This window comes from Squalius cephalus, assembly GCF_949319135.1.
Source record: "Squalius cephalus genome assembly, chromosome: 24".
Lineage (NCBI taxonomy): Eukaryota > Metazoa > Chordata > Actinopteri > Cypriniformes > Leuciscidae > Squalius > Squalius cephalus.
In genome coordinates, this window is record NC_137145.1 from 12918933 (window position 1) to 12944872 (window position 25940).

The following is a 25940-nucleotide window of genomic DNA, read 5'->3' on the forward strand; positions in this document are numbered from 1 at the left end:
GATTTGCTACAATAACTGAGACAAATCAATATAGTCGCATAGAGTTCAAAATACTCACTTTTCAACATTGATTTGGCCCAAACAGACATTTCATCACCATTAAAAAAACTCATATTACTTTCAAAACTGCATTTGGCTTGAAGGATGCATTTCAAATAGTCTGCGAGGACTGATCAGGGCGCCTAGATATGTTCTCTTATAATTCCCAGTCTCCTTAATCTACAATTATGGAGACAGTTTAGTATTCATATCGCCATGTTTGCTTTGGTTAAGAATGACCTTGCTCAGCATTTGTGTGAAAGAAAGAGAGCTAAGGAACAACAAGATACTTTTGCTTTGACAAAACACTACACCTTCTCACGGGTTAGATACATATTACATATACAGATATATTATAAGAGAACGAAACATAAGTATCAATGCGGTGAATACACTGTAGATAAGGAAGTTCCACCTTTAATTTAAGCACCTATCAGCTTATTCAAGTACAAGATTCTTTTCTTTCAAGATGGCTGCAGACTGCAGAGTGATTTTCAATAAAGACTTTGTTAAAATGTTTTACTAATTCAACTGTTAAACATACCATAAAACAAGTTTGAGGTCAGGGACAGGTTCTATGATTAAAGTTATAATAAAGCTAGAAAAGAGAATGTTCTACCAGAATGTACAATGTACTACCAGTGTTACAGCCGCCAGCTGGAGAGCCCCGGATAACCCCAAGAGTCTGTCCAAACGGCACTGTAATTTTTACAGAAAAAAAATGCAACTGTAAAAATGCTACTGTAAAACCCTATTAGTTGGTTAAATGTAAATTATCTTACCATACAGAGTGAAAAATTCTAAATGGTTTAACATCACATTATATATGTTATACTGTACAATTTATGGTTTTGCAAGTAAATCTATTAATTATTGTATAATTTATAGTGAAAAACAGTAAAAGGACATTCCCAGAACTCCCTGCATGGCACATCACATATGATTATAGTTGAAGGTAAACCGTAGATTGTTATATTAACATTCTACCACATAATGAAATATATGATTATAAACTGTAAAATATACAAGCACATACAGTATAGAATGCCATCCCATAACACCTGAAACATTGTCACCATATTTTTACAGTGACTTCCAAGCTGAGTTGCACAATTTATCATACATTTAACAGGATATTTAGAACTTTTTCTAAATGATCTAATATTTGATGATAGAGGTGCAGAAATGATATACTCACCTAAGCAGCAGCTGACAATAAGCAAAAAGGTAAAGTGCTTCTTAATAGGCCTCAAAGAGTCTATTCATGAAAGGAAATCCCACACTGGCAAAACAAAACCAATGAAAAGGACTATTTTCTGTCCACACTACATTTAAAAACCACATAGCCTACTCTCCTGTAACTCTCCAAACACACTCTTCAATCTTTCCTCCCTGAGAGTGTGTGAAGGTGTGTATGCCATTGGAAACATCACAAGACCTGACTCCTAAAACCCCTTCAAAACAAAACAGTCTATGAACAGACTAATGAGTTCATCTCTAAAAAAGATAAGACCCCGGAGCCAATTTCATTAAGCTCATGCTTCAGGACAGACATAAGCGCTTTAGTTAAAGTGATGTGACAAAAATGAGAAGACCTGAAAACAATTAGTATGCTAATGGAGCAAATTTAAATTCCTTGACTTCACGTTACATGCGCTGGGAAAATTATGCCTGTCTGTGGCTGATATTCTGCACTTGTTGAAACACAACCGCGGCAAAATAGTGCCACTCATGCTGAATATGAACAGAGATACGGCTGTTGTGAGAGGTATGGCATCGCTATGTAGATGCTGAAAATATAAAAATAAAAGCTAATTCTAAATATTAATAAATACTATAATAGTATACACATAATACTAAAATAACGCTGCTGCTGTGTGAAATTTCTACACATTTGACAACAGATAATGGACCTTTTTAGTCACACTTTTTGCAACAATGTTTAAAGGTGCTGTATGTAGTTTTCAGCGACCTCTAGCGGTGATGTTTCAGATTGCAACCAATAATTTTACAAGCGCGTGCTCTTGCGCGTGCTTGAATTTATGAGCGAGCACTGTGGGTACCTTCCAGACTGAGACGCAACACACCGGAGAAAGCATCACAAAATGCTGGAAACTAAGGTAAACTCCCAATGCAACGTTACAATAATAGGCTACTTTTATCAGCTCGACGTTAAACTAATTCTCCATGCTAAGATAAGTGATAAGTCACCATGATAAGTATGGAACCCCATGCCGAATTTTGCCACTGCAAGCACCACTTCACATTTTCTTCAGGAAATGTACATTCTAGGTTTGTAGATAAGGTTTCTCCATGATTCAAATGCCCTGCCGATGTTGAGCCATGTTTTTTCACCCGAAGTTCATCCGATTCACGTCTGGCCTTACGAGCTTCAACAGAAAAAAACTTTTTTTTGTTTTTTATCAATATGTGGAGTTTGTGTTGGAGTCTGTGTTGTGCTGGGAGCAGGTCGTTTCTTAGTGTTATCAGACATGTCATAAGTTGCATAAGTCATAAGTCCATGTCATAAGTTGCAGTGTCGTCGCTGTTGAGTGCGAGAGGCTCGGGAGCGCGCGTGCAGGTCACGTCACTGTATTTCGCGGTAAATCCGACCCGGCACCTTCACATAAAAATAAGAATACTTGCTTTCCGAGGTAATAGCAAAACCCGCAAAGTGGATCATTTTAATGTGAGATTACAACCCCTTCACACACAGGCAATAAAAAAAGGATTCATTTTAGTAGAAAAGTTACATACAGCACCTTTAATGTTTAGACACTTGTCCAAAGAAACACTGCTTTAACATATTTCTTCCTGTTGGCAGGTGGGTTATATTATTTTGATACGGATTTAACAGTAACCAATTTCGCGATTAATTAATGAATTTAGGTCTTTCCACAACTCTCCTTTCCTTTTTTTTTAGTTCTCTCCTTCGCCTTCCACCTCCTCCTCCTCTCTCCTCTTTTCTTTTCGAGGTAATTGCCTGATCTCTAATTCCACCCAAGGCTCATCTCCCAGACAATCAAGCCTGGTCCTTTACTCCGACCTGGGCACACACAGAGCCCTGACTCTGAAGTAATCATTTCACCAGGGAGGAGAGATAACCAAACAATCACCATTAACCCTGAGCCTTTGCTGTCTCTCACTACTTTTCTGAGATGCTCTCTCTCGGGAAGAAAAGAGCTCTCCAATCACACGGATTCTGCTAATAAATATCATGCCTCCCCCCTGCCAAGCTCTGCTCATTAAAACCACAGATGTTTGCTCGCCTCCTCGACTAGTGGATGGCTAATATCTCAACTGGAAGGTGCGTGTCCTTTCTGGTTGTTCTGTTATTCAATAACGCGGCTTGAGGATCGATATCATGCCATCCGACTGTCAAGCTTCTGAGACACCCGTCTTGTGCAGCGGTACAATTAGTGCTTTGTGTTAAAGCAGCTTTTCAGTAGGAGGACTGAGGCTGAAAACAGGCGGCGGGTGTACAAGCTGATTCATAATGTTTAGCCCTGCAGTGATTCAGGGAGAATAATGGAACTACATTTCTGCGCTCACCTCTTGGCATAAAAGTCTCACACTCACTCTCTCCGAGCCACAAGGGGACAGCAAGGCTCGAATATACACGCAGAGAAAGTCAATGTTGATTTAATCAACAAGTTTGGCTGTTGAATAGAGTGTATCAAGACTGAGAGCTTCTATTAGTGTCGTGTAGACAGACCTTGACCATTGACAAAATCTTGACCAAATCTGGTCCCTTAACTTATTCTGGGAAATAACTGCTCACTTAGACAGGAAAAAGTCATCTGCTCAACATGTAAAACAACCAACCACAATTTAGAGATGGATAATTCAAAAATCTGATGTAACCCTGGGAGCAATACAGTTGTGCTCAAGAGTATCTTGTTTACTTGTTTACTAATAAATCCAGCTAATCAGATTGAAGCTTAAGGTTTTTTGAAAGCTTTAGCTATTATTTTTTTTTACAATATGCATCAAATGAACCATGAATATGCGGCGTCTGAGGCTAAAGATGCGGTCATATACTTTGTTTTCCATTCACTTCCATTTGTTAAGTATATGAATACAGGAAATGCAAGCATATGTGCTTAAGTTTCAACTGTCGCTGCATACCAAAGTCTGGTGAGCTCTGACCCGTGAATTGATAAAAAAAAAAAAAAAAAAAAAAAAGGTTTAATTATTATATATACATATATAAACAGATTTATTTTTAATTAATAACATTATCTAATAATATTATTATAAATATAATATTAAATAAATTAAAAATATTTAAAATATATTGAATAGATTAAAATACAGTATTTAATTTAAAATATTATTTAATATAAGTAGTACTATATTTTTGAATATGTAATATTTTTATATACATTTTATATTAAATTATAAATTAAATAAATTATTCAAAATATTTAAAATATATCAATAAATGATTTTTTTTAAATAAATTTTAAAATAAATTTACATTTAAAATAAATTACAAATATTTGTTTTTAAAATAATTTTCATATTAAAAAGTATAATATATCAAATAATAATAAAATAATAATTTGTATTACCTCAAAATTGATGCAAGAATGTCCACTGACATTTTTGTTTTTCTCAGGATTAACTTGTACCTCATTCAGTCCTGAGGTGTGACAGATCTACACATTGAAGCTGTAAGCTAATTTTCGGTGGAGCGTCCCTGGCGTGAGCGGGGAGACTTGGAGAGGACGGGCTGTCATGGTGACGGTCTACTGAGGCCGTAGCATTAGCACAACTAACAGACTGAAGAGGCAGAGAAAACGGTTGAAGTGTGTGTAAGTGTGTGTTTTCTTTTGTGTGTGTGTGCATACAAGTAGTCCTGGAAGGCCTGATAAGACAGAGTGACACCAGAAGTGTGACACAAACTGTACCTGCCATACAGACTGTGTAAGATCACTAACTGCTAATGCAAGAACTGGAAGATCTTGTTAAGATGCACATTTGCACACACCTACACACATACACTAACAACCCCACACAGACTTCTTTCAAAAGGTCTGTGTACAGTACCTCATATGCAATAAACATCAAAATATCAGCAGCAATCACACTGAACGACATATTTACCACGAAACAAACATCACAGGTAAAATAATCAAAAAGACGATTATCACATAAATTGATTTCATTCGCGTAAACCATATTTGGAGAAAATAAATGTGATTTCACTGCACAAATGGCTTTCTTCAAAGGGAGGTTCTGTTTGTCTGTTATTCAGGCCCTCTGAAGAATTTCATGCGGATGTCAAAACGGTTCGGAACATTGGCACAGACGTAATGTTCCTGAGTACGGATGAACCACAACAACAACCACCACGACGACAACGAAAACAACAAGAACAACAAAGTAACGGGAAGACACATTCAAAATAAAGATCACAAACTTGCCAGGTAGTTTGCTGCGGTCACCCCTGGGTATGTTAGATCAAACCGGGTAACCAGAGCAGGCTGCAAGCGAGAAAACACAAAAAAGCATCACCAGCAAGTCGGCTGCACTCAGGGAAGGAAGAGAGAGGCAGAAGAGACAAGATGAGAGATGAAGAAGACACAGAAATACTGCATGTACCATGAGAAGAAGAAAGAAAAAAGATGGTAGGATGAGGCTTTGATTTTAAGGTTATTTTGGCTCTGACCCCCTAAGACAACCTTCCGACCATCGATACACACCACTGGTAAAAGCAATCTAAAAGGCAGTTCACACTGTGCACTTGCTTTCAAAAACAGCTGGACGGAGAATAACAAAACTGAATGCATGGAGATGCTTTTTTTAAAAGTTGAACTGCATTTAACTTGACACGCCATCTTGGCGCAAGCTGCTGAAAAAACAGCGAGATGCGACTAAAGACGTCTGTCTGATGCAAGTGTGCATAAATCAACTACTTAAAAATAGCCAGGATGGAACGTAAGAACACGTCTTGTGTGTAACAATGCTTTCACCTGGCTCTGTGGAACAGGAAGTGAGAGGAATAAGTCAGTGATTTTTTATTTATTTAGTTCTACTGACAAGTAATATCCTGTACCTGAGCGTATTCAACTCTGAGAAATTATGCCGGTAGACAGAGGTTGTTATGTGACTGGGGGAGAAATGGCTGTTGGCAAAACAGAAAGATTGAGATCTTAAAACACTGTCTACACAAGAGATGACAGCGCAGAATTCTGATGAGCCTAATGCTTCAGACAGGTCTATACACTCTGGACTGGAATAAATTCATACACTCCCTCAGATCAAATAAAAGCAGAGCTTTTGAATCATCTGCAGACAATCAGACGAGGCACAGGCTGTTAATGTCTCTCTGGCACAGAGCGTGACTCCAGCAGGGTCATATCTGATCACAGAAAAACAGCAACAAAAGCTTTCAATTGTGGAATAAAGAAATGTGTTCTTTATCTGGCATTTTTCATGAAAACAGTACACTTAACAAAAAGGCACAGGGGCACAAATCCAACGTTTGTTTTTATGTGAGAACTATTTGATAATCTATGTTTGATGGAACATTATCAATTATCCAATGAATTGATACACAATTGTCAATGCAGTAAAAATATTTGTAATTAATTAACTCATTTTAAATACCACAAATATATACTACCGTTCAAAAGTCAGTGTCAGTAACATTATTGTTTTTTTTTTGGAAATCCATTAAAATGATAAGAAGTGACAGTTAAGATTTTTACATTGTTACAAAACAAATACCATTTCAAATGCTGTTCTTTTGGACATGAATTTAAAATATATATATATATTACAAAAATATATAAGCAGCACAACTGTTTTCAACATTGATAATAAGAAATGCTTCTTAAGCACCAAATCAACATATTAGAATGATTTGTAATCATACTAATGATCTGTAATCATACTAGGATTAGTATCTATAATCTATGATTCGTTACCTAAGTTCAATATATATTAATAATTATTACTGATGATTTTGCTGCATCTGACAAATATACCACAAAATAAGATACGTATTTTAATATCATTCATGACTACTAAGAGAATAAAACTGCCAGAGTCAAACAGCGCTATAATTCAGCCAAAGTCAGCCTGCTTTTTAAACTAGCAACTGAGCCCCATCTAGTGTTGAGAAGTCATTTTACAACATTACATTTCTGATTACAACCTCTTGTACTTTCACAAATTAAAGATCCTCTCCACAATTACTTAATGATCATTTTTATCAAATATTTTTTCACAGCACGAGCACGAGCACCCATAACCTAAAGCACTATTCTAATAATGTCTAAATTACAAGTCAAACTCTTTTCAACAAATATGTAAAAAAAAAAAAGGAAAAGAAATCTTTAGATCTTTTTAAATTACTATATGAATGAGGAATGAAAACGTGACATGGAAAACTAAACACTCATAAAGAAGCAACCAGATCGACACACACACACACACAAATGAAAAGAGAGAGGAGGAGAAAGACACCAATGTGAAGAGGGGTGTCATGTTACTCATTGGATGGTCTGAAAAAGGGTGACTTACCTTAAGCGGTGAAATGTGAGAGTGGGAAACATAGCCGTGCACATTCTCGATTTCTGAAAGGTTCTTCTCCGACACATGCACCAGCTCCGGCGCTCGGACTTCATTGGTGAGCCGCGGGAAGTTGTGTTCCAGAGGAGGGGAATCTTCATCCTGATACCGGTACTGTACACAGGAAAAGTAAGAGGAAGAAATGGGGAAACAGAGGAAAGCAGAGAGAATGAAATGAGAAAAGGCAGAAAGAAAACCCACAATCCACTGTGAGCACAATGCTGCAAACAAACACAATTTAAAACATGACCTTCAGCCAATGAGGTTTGTGCCCTGTGAGATGAACAAGCCAAAAAACTCCCATAATTCATTATTTGAAGAACTGAGAAGGACTGAAATCATGATGCATGATGAAGATTAACGTTTTCTGTGAGCAACCTCATGCACACGCAATGATAAAGCAAAGCGCTGGTGCTGACATGCTCCAATCTAGAGAGAGAAGTTCTAAACAGTTTGCTCTGCATTCAGTTGAGCTGAAAACAACACTGAAAATGTGTAAAATGAAGACATAACATAGTGCAGCACATCAGTTCTTGACAAACAGTGAGGATTTGGTACGGCGCGGCCCCTGTCTTTCTGTCTCACCCAGGGGGAGTTCATCAGGGCAGGATTCATACATGCTGGAGATTGGCTTTGGTGCTGCGAGCCTTGTACCGCTGGAGGCCTGTTCTGTAAGTACACATACACACACACAGGAGCCCAACTGTGAAAAACCAATCACAGTCAGTTAAGCTGAAGCATTTAAATAATTATACATAAACTAGAGTTCAAAAGTTTGGGGTTGGTGCTTTTTAAAGAAGTCTCTGCTTTTATTTGATCAAAAACACAGTAAAACAGTAATACCCACTGATCTAATATCACAACATATTACAATTTAACATGGGTGTTTTTGTATAATTTTAAAATTTAATTTCTGTGATGACAAAATTCAATTTTCAGCACCATTACTCCAGTCTTCAGTGTCACATGATCCTTCAGAAATCATTCTAATATGTTGGTTTGGTGCTCAAGAACTCTTATTTTTATCAATGTTGAAAACAGTTGTGCTGCTTAACTTCAAAAGAAACAGAATTTTGAATAAACAGAATAAATGTCACAGTCACTTTTAATCAATTGAATGCATCTTTGCTGAAAAACAAGCAAGCAAGTCCTGACCCCAAACGTTTGAACAGTAGTGTAGACCAAAAATTAACATAAGGGAAGAAGCCTTGACCAACAAAAACATACAACCTCACGTGCACACACACACATAAATACACAGCAATCAAATGAATTACAATTTACAATCCATTTTACGTTTGAAAGCCAACATCTTGCCTTAATTTGGATGGCAAATGAGACACTTTCCAACTCAAATGTACTATTTTTAATTTCTAATTGTTCTACAGAGGGAGGAAAAATAGATGGTTCTCAATAATTAAAACAAAACAAAATCTTCAAAAGTGCTTTTTAAAAATAAAACAAAATCTCCTTCTTCTGAGGGACAAAGGCTCTCACACCGTGTAGCTGCAAACAAAAAATAAATAATACAATTAAATTAAATTAATAACTGGAGCCTTCATTCCTGTAGCTCTAACAGTAGATGAAGCTAAAATTACCAGGGAATGCATGCAACTGATGCAAGTCCCTTTAGATAAAGGCGAAAATCCACAAATGTAATGTAAAAAAATGAGTTATTATGAGTAGAGAGCCATAATCACCACTTCTGCAATCAAAAAAGCTCAAATATCAGCATGACAGAGAATACATCACACTATGGAGATAACCAAGTATAATCATATTTCAGGAATCAGGCTGCACCTGCCCACCCGCAAAGAACATGAGAGCTTTAATTCTCTCTGATGATATGACTCCACACACTGCAAAGAGTAATTATCCTACACCTTACTGACTAGCATTAAGCACAGAGGTGGGCTGTGCTTTGAGTTACAGTGCTTCTCATTATCCTAATCCTCAGAATGTTGCAACATAGAAGTGACCTTCTGTCAGTTCAGAATTTAAGCACATCATCACTTAGTTCTAAAACCCAGTGATGCACCTCACAGCCTTTTAAGGCAGCATTCTTACTGACAATAGGCTGATAACAGTTTTTAGCAACATTTCTCTCCATATTTGGATGTACACAACCCTTCAAAAAACTGGGGTCGGCACATGTGCGCGCGATGAGAAACGCACTTACAACTGTTTCTTTTTTTTAATTGGAAACTTTAAAGTGCAAATACATCACCAACTAAATACAGATCCGGTTCCAGAATCAAATCACTAATGGTGCTTCTGAAATTAGTGAGGGTGCTCTAGTAAAGTGCAGATGTAATGTGTAAGCAACAGCTCCACCATAACAATAATAGCAATGCACCATGAGAAACTTAAGAATATTTAAAGTAATTAATTTATCTATTAGTCTGCATTCAAATTGCTTGATGCGTATCTATTTTTACATGCCAAATTTTTGTCCCATGCCATGATTATGACTGTCAGTCATTGCAATTTTGAGATGAATCCTGTATTTATCTTTTCACTTTTGAAACTTTGCAAAATGTAATTGGCCGTTGGTCCTCTTGAAATCATGTCTATGCTCTTAGCAGCATGAAAAACAAAACTTTTAATCCATTGATTGTAGGCTATATAGCTTCGAAAGCGTGCAAAGAGCACCCCCTTCATAATCACAAAAAAACTTTCACTAGTCTCAGTTCATCACGAGCGTGCAGAACTCACTGATCAAAAACTCAGATGTTTTGAGCTGTGAGTGGATTCTGACTAGTGGATTCTGACCTCTGATTGGCCATTGCATTCAGGAGATCAACAAACATGTTTGTGATTTACTACATTGCTCACCGCAGCAAAAACAAGTTGTAAATAGAAACATTAGATGTTCTCCAGAAATGTGCCTTGGGCCTTTATCAAATCAGTTTCGAAAATATGATATTATTACAGTATCAACTGAGGGTGCTCTTGCTTACGTTTTTTGAGGGTGCTTAACATCCTCTAACACCCCCGAAGAACCAGTTCTGACCAAATATAACCACATTTATTCACCTCTGTTTCCATGAGCAAATGATAGGCCTAACTGGGCTAAGCAAAGTGACACGCAACAAATGCCCCTTAAAACATATAAAAATGCTCATTACACAATCATTAATTATGCTTGGTGTACAATTAATTATTAAGAATTAAACTCGCACATACTCGCGAAGAGGAACACACGGACTGCAAATATCCTACAGGTACATACCAACCAAACAAAAACACATTCTTTCCATGAGTGCTCTCTCGCTGGGAATAACCTACCTGATGATTTGAGAGATAATTACTTAAAATGCAATTTATCACTGTGCCAAAAACAGAAAGCACAAGCTCTTGTGTCAGGTTGTAATGCTAAATATAATGGTAGAATTGTGCGTATTATTTATGTCCTGCCAGAACCCGATGTGAGATCAGATCAGAGAGGTTCCCGAATCTCAATCGATTTTTTGATTGGTTAAAATGAATGGAGAATATATTGTTTTTCTGTAGGTGATCGGCCATTTTGGGATTAGCTCCTATGGCCTATTGTCACATGACCCTTTGGATATCATTCTAATATGCTGATTTGATGCTCAAGAAACATTTCTTATTATTATCAATGTTGAGCATAAGCTGATTAAAACGTTTGTGGAAACCATTATATATTTAGATGATTCTTTGATGTATGAATTTCAAAGGAACAACATTTAATTGAAATAGAAAACTTTTGTAACACTATAAATGTAACTTTTGATAAATTGAATGCATCCTTGCTGAATAAATATATTAATTTATCTCTCGCTCTCTCAAGAAAAAAAAAAATACAAATCATACTAACCCTAAACTTTTGAACAGTAGTGTATTTTTCACAAAGATTGGTGCAATGCATTCAGAGTCTGCAAATGACATGATATGCTGCCTTTGCTTACTGACCAAAATAACATATATTACGATGCTGCCTTAAAATGCTGCACAAAGTGGATATCTGATGGTTTTCTGAGAGGTCAAACGTGATGGGCATTCTAGGGTCACACAATATCCAACTCTAGGCACATTAAATCTGGATTTCTGAGCTACAGACTGCCACACGGGGCGTCAGCTGGCACTCTAACAGCTGACATATGTGAAACGGTTCATCTGAGGGAAGAAGTCACAAGAGATCAGAATAACAGAATGAAAGTTGTGCTAAGAATACACACATACCGCAAACACACTCTTAATCACTATGAATTCAACGCATGAATTCAGACATGAAACCCTTCATTTTGATGTTCATATGAAAACTATTGATACAAAAAAGTAATTTCACCCAATATCTGTGGTGAAAGTGTATCAAATGATTAGCTTAGCAACATGCTAATGACATATTCTATTGGAAACAACTGTAAGTTTGCTATGCATAACATTGCTATCCATCCAGAAACCTTGTGTTCCATTTCAAATATGATGTACCCTAAGGTATCTGCCAATGTACTTTAAAGTTAGCTCACAAGGTTTTTTGCAGTGAGAAGCGCCTTTTTTCAATTGTTTTCCTGTGGCAGTGAGCATTCTGCGCGCTGTTTATGCACCCCAGGCGCCTCGCGTTTTACCGCCTGCTGTGCCTCGCGTTTTTGCAGTTGAAAAAAGAAGAAGCAACTTCGAGCGGAAAAAGCGCCCGACATCACCGAAAAACGCGTTAGGTGTGATCGGGGCCTAAGTCAACGCTGAGTTTAAGGACACTCACTATTTTCATTGTCATTGTGTTCCAAGCTGCACACAAGCAGCGTGCTGAACTGCTGTGTTATTATATGCGAAGGCAGAGATAAATGAAGTTAATGTAAAATAATGACAGGTGGGTGAGAAAAGGTCGTCCCCAGGGTTCCCACAAGGCAGCAGGTCGTGCAACCGCCTCACCTTTCTTTAAAAGCTGCTATTGTCTCCCTCTCAAATGATGTAAGCATCTCTTGTTGCCCATGACTTGTTCTTTCTACACTGTCATTACCTGCAATTATCCAGCCCAGACTAATAGCAGCTCTCATACTCCATAACAACGAATGGTAGGGAAATACCTTCAGTATAAAATGCACACTCAGATTCAGCTATATTTAGGCTGTCTCTGACCTCTCAGAAGCAGAAAACTTCATGTTGACACTCCATTTGAAGGATTTTCAAACTTTCAAAAAATACCAGCTTTGTGTTGTACTAGTCAACCAAACCAACTGCTAGTTATGCTAGTACAAAATGTTCTATTATGAGGAACATTTTTGTGCAAACTTTCTCCTCAGTATGAAATGTTACATCTTTTCAACGTCTGAAATGTTTTAAACTGGATTAGCTATTTCGAATGGGTGTTCTGAGCTTTATTAATGAACTGTGATTTGGACAGGATTTTCACTCAAGAGGCCTGTTCCCCGACTCCAGACCTCTGAGGACATTCATCATGCCGTTTGAAGATTATAGACTTTGCAGGCAAACCGCCTGGAATTTTTCTTAAAAGAAAACTGAGAAAATATTTGCCAGCCACAGCTAATCTGCTTGTTGTTGCAAACGTAACAAGGGAAACGTAACAAGAAAAAAGTGATAAACAAAATGGAAAATAAAGATGCAAATCCTCTCTCCAGAGGCATGTCGGTGAATACAAAAAGGGTTAGTGGGTTGCAGTGATAGTGATGGGATTGAGCAGGTTTCATTAAAACCCAGGGAGAGCAGAACGCGTATTGAACTGAAGACACTACAAATCACTACAACATTTGGTTTTCTTTTACCTGTAAAGACCAACAAGAAATGATTAGTATTTTCTTCAATTCTACAATTCTTCAATGATCACAAACTAAATTATACTAGGGCTGTCTTAATTACTTGAGTACTTTTTCCATTTTTAAGTGCTATAATCGGGTCCCCTGTGCATCTACCAACCCAAAATACATGAAAAGTGACAACCCAGTAACTTGGTTTTGGTAAGTCTTTCTCTGCAAGCATGTCAAAAAAATCAGCCGATAAGATTTAACTCCCCTTCTGACATAGGAAGGGGATCTTATAATAATATTACAGCCCCTTGATCTGCACGTTTCCACCCACGGCGCCACCATTTGGTTTTTGCAAGCGACAACAGTGTAACCAGTTCTAACGCAATGGCAAAAGTTCAAGCAAAGCATGCAAACTGTTCTGTCGTTGGCTGCACAGACGAGCACAGAAACTATTTGACCAAAAAAATGTCACAGCTGTCTTATAAAGACCTCAGGGAACTGTGCCAACTTGTGTAAAAGTTAAACATGATGGTACATGCAAGTAAATGAGATTAATCAATGTAACTCCACAACAACTACATACATGTATCCACTAACCATTCAGAAACATTCAGGTGCGTCTAAAAGTTGCAGCCTCTTCCTGAGTCTCCGTAAGGCCGCTGGTAATTTCTGAGATTTTGGATGAGTGAGATTATTCGCATTGTATTTTGTTAATGTCGAGTCTCCAAAGCTCATGTAAAGGATCAGCCGTCTTCTGAACAGAGGCGGGGAGCAGCAGCTCATTCGCATTTAAAGGGAGACACAAAAAAAAAAACACGGCACGTTTTCGCTCACACCCAAAAAGGGGCAACTTTGACAAGCTATAATAAATTATCTGGGGTTTTTTTGAGCTGAAATTTCACAGACACATTCTGGGGACACCAAAGACTTATATTACATCTTGTGAAAAGGGGCATAATATGTCATCTTTAATGCTTAGCTGGTTGTTATACTCAAATTTTCTATACTCCTGTGCTTTTGTTTTGTCTAAATTGGATATAAACATTACTGTTTCAAATAGATCCTGCCTAAACAACTCTCCTTCGCTGCAAACAATCGTGACATTAATAGACATTTAGGAATAAGATTACATGGGTAATTCTTCAATCGAGATCGCAATCTTTTAACGATTAATCGAGCAGCTCTTTTACTTACACACATATATATACAGTACCAGTCAAAAGTTTGGAAACATTACTATTTTTAATGTTTTTGAAAGAAGTCTCTTATGCTCATCAAGCCTGCAGTTAAAAAAAATAAATAAATAAATAAAAAAAAAACAGTAATATTATGAAATATTATTACAATTTAAAATAATGGTTCTCTTTTTTAATATACTTTAAAATGTAATTTATTTTTGTGATGCAAAGCTGAATTTTCATCAGCAAGTACTCGAGTCTTTGGTGTCTTATGATCCTTCAGAAATCATTCTAATATGCTGATTTATGATCAATGTTGGAAACAGTTGTGCTGCTTAATATTTTTTTTATAACCTGAGATACTTTTTTCAGGATTATTTGATGAATAAAAAGTTAAAAAGAACTGTATTTATTTAGAATAGAAATCTTTTGTAACAATATACACTACCGTTCAAAAGTTTGGGAACAATAACTTTTTTTTTTTTTAAGAAATTAGTACTTTAATTCAACAAGGATGCGTTAAATTGATAAAAGGTGATGGTAACGATTTATATTGTTAGAAATGTTTTTATTTTGAATAAATGCTGTTTTTATGAATAAATGCTGTTCCTGAAAAAAGTATTCCAAAAAAATATATTAAACAGCACAAATGTTTCCATCATTGATAATAACTGAGTATCAAATCAGCATATTAGAGTGATTTCTGAAGGATCATAAGACACCAAAGACTGGAGTACTTGCTGATGAAAATTCAGCTTTGCATCACAAAAATAAATTACATTTTAAAATATATTAAAAAAGAGAACCATTATTTTAAATTGTAAAAATATTTCATAATATTTCTGTTTTTTTTTTGTTTGTTTGTTTTTTTTAACTGCAGGCTTGATGAGCATAAGAGACTTCTTTCAAAAACATTAAAAATAGTAATGTTTCCAAACTTTTGACTGGTACTGTATATATATATATATATATATATATATATATATATATATATATATATATATATATATATATATATATATATATATATATATATATATATATATATATATATATATATATATATATATACATATACATATATCTACCCCAGTGTAGTGATGGGGACACTATACTGTCAAAGAGCACCGTCCTTCGGATGAGACGTAAAACCGAGGTCCTGACTCTCTGTGGTCATTAAAAATCCCATGGCATTTCTCGTAAAGAGTAGGGGTGTAACCCTGGTGTCCTGGCCACATTCCACACATTGGCCATTACCAATCATGGCCTCCTAATAATCCCCTTACATTGAATTGGCTCTATCACTCTCTCTCCTCTCTCCACCTATAGCTGGTGTGTGGTGAGCGCACTGGCGCCGTTGTTCTGTGGCTGCCGTCGCATCATCCAAGTGGATGCTGCACACTGGTGGTGGTTGAGGAGAGACCCCTGATATGATTGTAAAGCGCTTTGGGTGTACAGTAGTACATATGAAAGCGCTATATAAATGCCTCATTCTATTCTATATATATATATATATATATATATATATATATATATATATATATATATATATATATATATATATATATATATAGGACTATTCAATTAATCACCAAAATAATTGTCTGATTACTTAACCAATATAATAGTGAGTGAGAGCCCTAAATTCTACAATCATCATTCAAAATAATTTAACTTTTATGATGACAATTATCATCATTATCTTCTTTAATTCAAACACAGCTTCAAATCAAACAAAACCCTGAGTTTCCCCACTGGTGTAAATGTAGTGGCATAAATGAGATGTACAGTACAAATATTTTACAAGTCATCAGAGAAGTTCTCTTGAGAATATCAACCAGCATTCCTAAAACCACCTTGTTTTGACTTTAATTGGATCTTTAAGAATGTAAAATTAATCTGACAGCTGTGTGTAATGCCCATCAGCATTTAACAGACCAATGATAATTTAATTGAATCTTGAAAGAGAGCATTTTTATGGATTCTGGAATATCCAAGAAATATCAGCCAAATTACTAACAGCATAGAATGCCGCATTTTGTGTGTGTGTGTGTAACTGACAGAACCACTACAGCGACAATAAATGAGTCACAGTTCATTAATAATGCTTTAGTACTATACTCAACATATAACAGTCAGGTCACTGGTCACAGCTTAGTAAATGGACCATTACTATTTCGCTGAGGCTGCTGACTCTAACCTAATTTGTGGAGATCTGTAAATCAAAAGCCTGAATATAGACAGTAGAAATCAAATCCAGTCTAAAACAAACATAAAATGGTCAAAGTCAAGCCTGGTTCACTGGACTATTAAAAACGCATCAGGCTAGCATGCTAACTGCTACGGTCTGTGATGTGAAGTATATTTGATGTGTTAAATGTGGTGATAAGCAGTCTCACACCCCACACACAAGTGCCATATACAATACTACAATAAGTAATAAATCAGCTCTAATCAGACATATGTAGCATGATAATGTGATAGATGGCAGCTAGCGTGGTCTACAGCAGAGAAGCTTGGAAATCTTCAAAATGTGCAAATATATTTGTATGAGGACAGATGTGTATGTTGGGGGAGGTGTAATGTATTTGTGAACAGGCTGTGGGTTTTCCAACACACTCGTGTTCACGTGCCACTGTGGCTGCTTCCTCACTTCCCTCTCTCTCTCGCTCTCTGAGATGAGAGGAGATGGGTATATGAGGTGGCATGGCTAAAGGCTCTGTGCTGGATTGTGTGGAATTTCCTTGCGATTGTGTGCACTGACCCCTTTTCTGCGGCCTAATAAACCCTGAGCTCGTCATCTTCAGCTCACGGGGTTCATTCAGCCTGCAGAAGAAGAAAGAGTTAACAACAGTTGGCAAGATCCTTCAACTTTTACCTTCTTAGCTACTGAGAAAATTTCCAGAGGAGACTACAAGTTCCAAATAAGTCTATAGTGAGCATTTTGAAGAGATAATTTACCCCCCCCCCCCCCCCCCCCCCCAAAATGTAAATCAAAATGTGTATCATGCTCTTTTCCATACAATGAAAGTAGATGGTGACCATGGCTGTTCAAGCACGATTTGCAGTGAATAAGAACTAATTTTCAGTAGCTATCAGTTCCTCAAATAAATATGTGGTTAGGCTTCCGAAGACTTGGATAGCGCATAAGTCACATGCAACACTTTTAAATTACTTTTATGGAGTTTGATAACCTCTGTCCGCACCCAGTTTCATCATATAGCCCTCATGTAGCCCCACCTCCTTTCAGCACTGTGCTTGTTGTGTTCTTTCTTCTGGTTTGTATTTCCACCGCATGAAGGTAAGATCTTGCGGCTTTATGAATGAACCGCTTGTTTTAAAATCTTCCTGGTCTAGTGACATTTCTTATGACATCCGCTTCAAACATTACAATGCTCATGAAGAGATACAATTACTCTACAATAAGTAAGACCACTTCACCACCTAATTACTCTTCAACAGCAATGCCATAGAAATATACAAGGCTAACGCAAAAACGGAAGTTCAAAGACAAAATTCTAAAGATGGCTGCGTGCTTGTTTCTCTGTTGCTTTAGGTCTATAGAAGCAAACAGTTTGAGCCTTTCTTCAAAACCTTCTTAAAAGTCTCACAGGTTTGGAACAGCATGATAAAATGAGTTACTGCATACACAAATATGCAACTTAGCATCAACAAACATACCATACACTTTTAAAACACTCAGTTGATGTCTGAAAATTGGACTCGTGAACAAATACTGTATTCAACACATTAAAATGATGATTCTGCTCCTTTGAACTTCACAGTTAGGGATTTGGTTGTGAGCCAATACAAAAGTGTCCACGAATGGGAACAGCTTGTTAATGGAGGGAAATAAATATGTCATAAGGAGACTACATCTCATGAGGGTATTTGCGGGACTCAGAATGACTCAGAATGCTGAAGGAACCTCAGATTTAAGCTAAACCCTTACACTAACACTTCAGGTCAAATATTAAATAATAATGCTCTTACGGTTACTGTAAAGATTTAAACAGCATAATTCTGGGTTAATTAAAGCAGCAAAGAAATGCCACTGCTTACACTACAAAAACGAATCCCCCACCTCCCCTCTCCATTTCTCTCTCACTCTCTCATTCAGGCAGAACGTGGATCAGTGGCTTTAAAACTAACTGTACTTTATGGTTGAAGCTTCCACTGTGCCACAAAGACAAAATCAAACAATAAAATTGCTATACCCTGGCATCTTTTACATAAGCAATATTTAATACAGAGAGTATCATTGCAATAATTATAAATATCATATTGCTAATATTTACTGTGGTATCATCAATTATAAAAAAATAATAATATTGTTTTTGTTGTTACTATTAATAATAATAATAATTATTATTATTATTAGCAATTATTATTAGTAGTAGTAAGTAATCATTATTATGTGTAATATAATACATCTCAGCAACAATAAAAATAAATAAATAAATATATATATATATATATATATATATAGAGAGAGAGAGAGAGAGAGAGAGAGAGAGAGAGAGAGAGAGAGAGAGAGAGACAGAGTTGTTGTTAAAATTTGCAAACAATTAATTATTATTATAATTACATAATATAATAGTTTACGGCATATAGATAAAACACACGTACACACTACAAAGTTGTGGGAGTGACAGCACATTTAAACTTCTCACAGACATAAACTCAAATATGGATATCAACACAGTTTAACCCCTTTACAGTAGTAGAGCTGTTTTTAAATAAATCTTAATTTGCATTATATTATTAAATGTGTACATGGCCGAAGTGAAGCTACTCAGTCTAACAAGAGTTTTTACCTTCTCAAAACACTTCACACCAAATTAAAGACACTAATCTGCATGTTTCCATGAGTTATAAATAAACCCACCCTACTGACATCATAATGCCAAGCACAAGTGACAGAATTCCCTTTGCAGCTGCAATTCATTTTACATCCAGAGCTGAATCATCTTATTAGCATGCCGAGCTGCGGACTGCCTCTGCCGTCTGAAACTAATTGGTTCTGAATGAAGGACCGTACAAGAGAGCAAACAAACAAACAAATGTAGCACGCCAACTAAATACAACATTCACCCCGGGAATAACATCTTGATCCAAATGACATTACATGGGTTTACAGATGTTTCACTGTTTAAAGGCTGAAAAAACAAAACAAAACAAAACAAAAACAGCAAACTTAAGTGCTTGTCATTTAAAGTGAGGGTTGTAAATCCCATCAATTACTTAAAACACGCTAAATCATTCAAAACACAAAAGTGATAGTGAACAAACACCTGCAGTACAACATGTTTCAATAAATCAACTGCATTCCAATAATCCACATTAGAAGCAAATTCTGAGTGTCAAACCACTGACACACTTCCTGTTCTGGCCAAAAGGCAGCATTCCCAGAGCTTGTAAAGTGCTAATGCTTAATGCATCTTAAAAAAATATCATCTTTTCTACAGAATGACACATATCATGATGGAAGCCTACCTTACATCCGAACATCAGCGACAAGGTGTTGTCATGGCATGCGACCTTACAGTGGCAGAGCATTGGATTGAAACAGTCGGGGTTCCTCAGTATAGGAGACATTCCTCTCACAACAGGAGCAATGCACTCATGCTACGAGCATTGACGTAGAGAGAGAGAGAAAGCACGAGACTCTTCACTCCTGGATAAGCAAGAGTCCGCCTAATGCATGAACACACACACTCACACGTGCTCCCTAAACACACACACACACACACACACACACACATACACGCAACTGGGATGCAGCCACTGTTAAGATCTCACTTCTCTCGCTTTTTCTACTCTGGTCTGAGTTAGACGTTATTTCACAACCCTGTCTACTTAAAGCGTTCTTCTTACTCTTCTTACTTATGCTTTAGTTTCTTTTTGCAAAACTTGTTTTTCTTTTCTTTTGATTTTGGGGTGAAATAATACCAGGACCATGAGATTAACTAGTAATGCCAAGAACAATGTTGTGGTAAATTATCTACATAATTGGCACCACCCGGCTTTATTAGCAAGGCCCAGTGTGATTTGCTAGACTGATTTGAAATTCAGCGAGAACTTGCGTGATGGCAGAGTCACCGGAATAGGTCTGAATGCTGTTCTCTTTAAATATATACATTTGCGGGCTTTATTTGAAAATTTCTCAGGGGCTGTTTCCTTGTTTCTATTGCCATTTTGGCTGTTCATTAACATGACAACAGCATTTTGGTGGCCTGAAAACAAACTTTTGACACCCTGATCATCTCCATGTAAACTACAAAAAAGTGAATCTGCGAAAATGGTGACGTCATGCACATGCGTAGGCTATTATGTGTTTAGTCTATTAGCTTTTTGAAAATTAAAGGATACAGATATTAACAGTAAGAAATGAGAGAGGCATACGGACATCATTTCAAGTGGTTATAGGAATTACACAAATTAACACAATATAACATTTTGTCATCATAAAAAATTAAAGGTTCCTTACAACAGACTCAAGGATGATAAATGTTTTTGAAGGCTTTGTGTTTACTGAAGGATCATGTGACACTGGAGGCTGGAATAATGATGCTGGAAATTCAGCTTCACAGGAATAAATTACATTTTATAATATATTCAAATAGAAAACAGCTATTTCAAAAGCGTAAGACACTTCTATGAAAATATATACAAATCTTTCTGACCATAAACCTTTGAAGGATAGAGTATATAAATGTATTTGGACAGAGTCATGTGGGTTTTGAACAACATGATGCCAGCATTCAAAATCACAACAAATACAATACTGTTTTCAATGGGCATCTTTGCCAAGTTGAGGATGTATATCAAGATCAACTCAGATCCCGGCAGCAGATGTGCTAGCCGACAAATTACCACAACAACTCCAAGAGATGAGAGAGGATGTTTACAAGCCCATACAGCAAACTGCCAAACCCAGACAGAGTGCAGGATGGCATTATGCCTGTGTGTGTGTGCGCTCCAGAAGGAAAACAGAGGTGTTCTGGGATGGCAGAAATCATGCTGGAGGTGAAGAATTGTAAGTTAAACCCTCAGCGGGTGAATTTATGTGTCACGATTCCCTGTGTCTGTTTCATGGACTTATTTTGATATTTAGTTGTCTTGCTGTGCCTCTGTTCTCTTCATGTGGTTTAGTTCTTGTTTCCTTGTTTCTATTGCCATCTTGTTAGCTTCCATAGATGCCCTTGTTTGTTACCATGTCAACTAATCACCAACACCTGTCCTTCTTGTTACCTTTGTGTATTTAAACCCTCAGGCCCTGTTTACACCTGGTACACATAACCTGGTATTTTAATCTGTCTCTTTTACCTAGTTTCAACCACTTCTGTCCTGATTTCTTCAGAGGGAGGATCTATGCGTGGTTAATTGTATGCAATTTTGTCTAATGGACAAAATAAGCTCACACAATTTACATATGAACACAACTGGAGAAAACAGAAATATATACGGAGAGCAGTAGCTTTAGATTCTGCGCTGACAGCCGCAACACCGCACTGAACACTGTGAGTGCGTGTTAGAAATCAAGAATGGAGAGAGAACATTGAGCTCGGTACGTTTTTCATCTTCAAACCAAACTTGGGTCTCCAGCCAAAGTTTAAATCCCATCTACCACACTTCCCATGTTCACGCGTTAAGTCAGTAGGCGAAGGAGAGTAGGCGGTCTTTTGTGTCAGTTCAAACACATTCGCCCACATGTGCATTTACACTATGAAAGCAATCCGGTCGAATAAGTTTTCGACTACCTCTAGATGTGGTTGAAAGTGGACAAGCTCAAAACATTTAGTGCATTTAGTGTCGTACTCTTGTGATCGACCACAACACATCTTAATACCAGGTGTAAACGGGGCCAAAACCAAAAACTATTTCAGTACCAGAGCAAAAACTGTTGAATTAAGTACTTAAAAAAAAAAAAAAAAAAAAAAAGTCCCGTTTTATCTCGTCCGTTGGTTATCACTGTCAATCATCACAGTTTCTGATTCAATCACACATTTAAATACAGTTGTCAATCCAGAAATTTTGCAGTATAGCCTGCTTAGCAGCATGAAAAACTAAACTTGTTTTAATATTGTGAAGGGGTAATAAACAGAACGCAAGAGAAGAGCCCTCCCTTTATAATCACTAAGTTTGTCAATCTCTCAAGCGCCAGCTCACTGAATTCTGAACTCTCGCGAAAAGTCCCGTTATAATAAAAAAAGCTGCCTTCATTTGACAATGAATCTCTTCTTTATATTGTGTTTACCATTTGTTGGCTATAATGAAACAGATTCGCCATTGTGTGGCTCGTGTTGAACAAAACAAAACCTTTGATAGGCCATTATGTTCACACACTCAACATATATGATTGTGATTGGCTAAACACTTGTAAAAACATGCTGTAAATAGAAAACTTTGACTCTCAGAGAGCACTTGAACAAAAACATGAGATCAGCTATGATTGGCTGATCAACAGTATAATAATGTCCGCCTATTATGTTCACAACTGCTCTGCAAACCACCCTAAACCACCTTGTTGCTACTGTATATTAACAATATTGAAATTATATTTTAAACAAATAAAAAAGTATTAAGATTCTTAAAGTATAAACATCTTATGAAACTGAATTACGGTATGTGTGCTAATATGTGAAGTAGAGCCCTGCACGGGCCAAAAACTCCAGCCCTAACCCGACCCTGGCCCGTTGTGTTCAAGCCCTACCCGGCCCCAGCCCGACAACGGCTGCAATTTTTTCAGCCCGAACACGACCCGACCCGACCAACATCAATATCACTTTAAGCTCTCTCTGACGCGCACTATTTGATGCACGTTCTCTGATGCGCGCAGTCTCTGCTACACGCGAACACACGCACGGCACATCACACGCTACTGAAAGGTAAACTTTTATTATTGGCCTGAAACATCAACAATCATGCCCACAAATATTGAACAGACTGTCCATTAGAGAGAAGCATAAGCATGCAGTAGAGAATATAGCGCTACGGGATCCAACTGCAAAAATAAGTAAATAAACGGCCTACCTTTCTTTGCTTTTAAGTAACTGAAGAACAATGTTCAAAACAATGTTCAAAAATGAAGAACTCTTCGCCAACTGGCTAATGTTAAATAATATTAATGAAAAAAAGAAAATCCAACTTCTTCCTGATCCTCTGCATGGTCAACTGTCACCTGTTAATGCACGTGAGTGACGCATGCGTATATGCGTATTGCGTTTGTGTTGCTTAGGCGATGTATAATATTTATAATATAATAAATATAACAATATTTCATACACATTATGTGACGTGTGCTCTGCACGTACATTATGGGCACAATGAAAGGAGAGAAAATAAGCCAGAGTCCGACCCGAGCCCGATCTGTAAAAAAAAAAAAATGGCCCGAGCCCAGCCCGAATGGGCTTAGCGTGTCGGGCCCCGTCGGGTCCTGACGGGCTTGCAGACCTCTAATGTGAAGAGCAACAGAAGGGGATATGTCTTTTCCCTGTAAATGTGGAGATCTGAAGGAAGCTTATATGAGATCTTAGCATATGTATTTGTGCCAGTTAACCTTTGTGCCAAACAAACCCAAAGAAACACTTCTAAAAATACCAGGGCGTAAAACCCACCTCAAATGTGTGATCACAGCTAAGAGGGAAGCAGCTCTATGTTTTATTCTGTTCAAATAGAGAGTGGAGCTAATTAACATGAATCCATAGGGTAGCGCGTTATACCGGTCCTGGAAAAAAATAGGTATATGTTTTATTTAAAACGGTGTGATATCATGATTTTGCTGATTTTAGTATTGGATATGCTGCTTTCCTGAAGTTCACCACCAGTGTGCCACTGATGCGAAAACCAGCAAATGTGACAAAATAGAGGAACAAAATGGATATGCGAAATGGAAGCAGGTGAATCTCACTCAGCACGACCCAAAACTAATTAATAAAGAGGGCAGCAGGAGTGAATTTTGGAATTACTTTGCTTTAAAAAACTGATGAAAATGGCAAATCAACAAACCTTACCACACCAGTCTGCAAATGTTGCTATAAATCATGTGTTGCCTCGGGAGGAAACACATCAAACCTTGCCAAGCATCTGTCGCTTGGTTTGAACATCCTAACTTCTACAAGGCATTAAGAGATTGGTGAATGTGTCATTCAAACTATCTAATTTAGACTTTTATTTACTTTTAACACTGACCAAAGCATCATTTTGTGTCAGTGTGTATTTGACCATTTAAGCGCAATAAGTTGTGAAAAAGAACTCACTTTGGAATGTGCGAGCTCTTTGAGAGGCGGCTTTATGTGTGTGCGCTGTGGGTATGAGTGCAAAGAAAACCCTCTCTCAAAGAGCACAAGTACTACTGAATGATATAAAATCGCTTGAATGTTTAAACTGACAAGGCTTAAAAAGACGTGGGCAAGTGACATTTCCATCAGCTGTCCCGAAATGCGAGCGAGAGTGTTGTATCGTAGCACGCAGCTTGCTTATAGTGCAGAAGCGATGTCATTTGAAGCCAGAAGCCATTTGCTCATTTTGAGAGATAGAGAGAGACACACAGTACTGTTGATTCTGTTTGTGAAATAAAAGCTGTTTTACTAATAAATCCTTGTGATAATTTCCCGCATTATAAATGCGAAACAATCAGGAATGAGTAAATTAGTAAAATTATGCGCAATATCCGTGCCAAAAAACCTGTGTGGTATCGGTTTAATATTGATACTACGGTATTAGAATGTGGTACCGTACCGAAGCAAAAATTGTGGTATCGAGCCAACCCTAATCCATAGTCAAACACACATAAAGTACACAGTGAGTAGATCTGCACTAAAGCCCTGGGCCTTTGGGAGGTACAGAGTACACACAGGCCTGTGCGTGTATGTGTGCAGTGTGTGTTGTGTGGTCATGCATGAAACGATTTATGTGATGGGTAATGATGCCTTAGGAAGGATCCTGAATACATTGTACACACACACACACACACGCGCACAACTTCTATTTTACATATGCTGCATAGACACATTTACATTGAAACATAACTGCAGAAAAAATATATATATATACTGTATATGATGAAATTAATGTTTGCATTAGTACTTTATCATATTGAACTTTGTACATTAAAAAAAAAAAAAAAAACATTGTTAGATTCAGACTAAATGCACAGATGCATTGACATAGAAACACAATTGTTACAATTATAATATAATAATAATCATATATTATATAGAAAAATATAATACATTTTATCAAAATGTAATTGTACAGTATTTTTTTTTATGTTTTTATTAAATTAGACTAAATGCTGCACATATAATTTACACACAAAAAAAACACAAATGCAGAAAAAAACCCTAAATTAAATATTTTAAATATGACATGAATACAGAAACATGGAATAAATTAAAAGATGAAATTA

General features: G+C 36.9%; 1 protein-coding gene across 26 annotated transcripts in view; it reads right to left on the bottom strand.

Annotated features, from left to right (window-relative positions):
- Window positions 1-25940, bottom strand: part of dlg2 (discs, large homolog 2) — a gene marked incomplete at its 5' end in the record, with an annotated part of 236204 nt that overhangs the window by 127468 nt on the left and 82796 nt on the right. For 10 of the 26 annotated variants that reach the window (XM_079860352.1, XM_079860376.1, XM_079860378.1 and 7 more), the window contains one exon: window positions 7573-7734. In XM_079860352.1, the coding sequence (XP_079716478.1) occupies window positions 7573-7734 (162 nt within the window). Of the gene's footprint in view, window positions 1-5468; window positions 5529-7572; window positions 7735-8205; window positions 8290-20023; window positions 20154-25940 lie in introns of those variants that run through there. The other 16 variants (XM_079860362.1, XM_079860364.1, XM_079860357.1 and 13 more) reach the window with 5 other exon arrangements.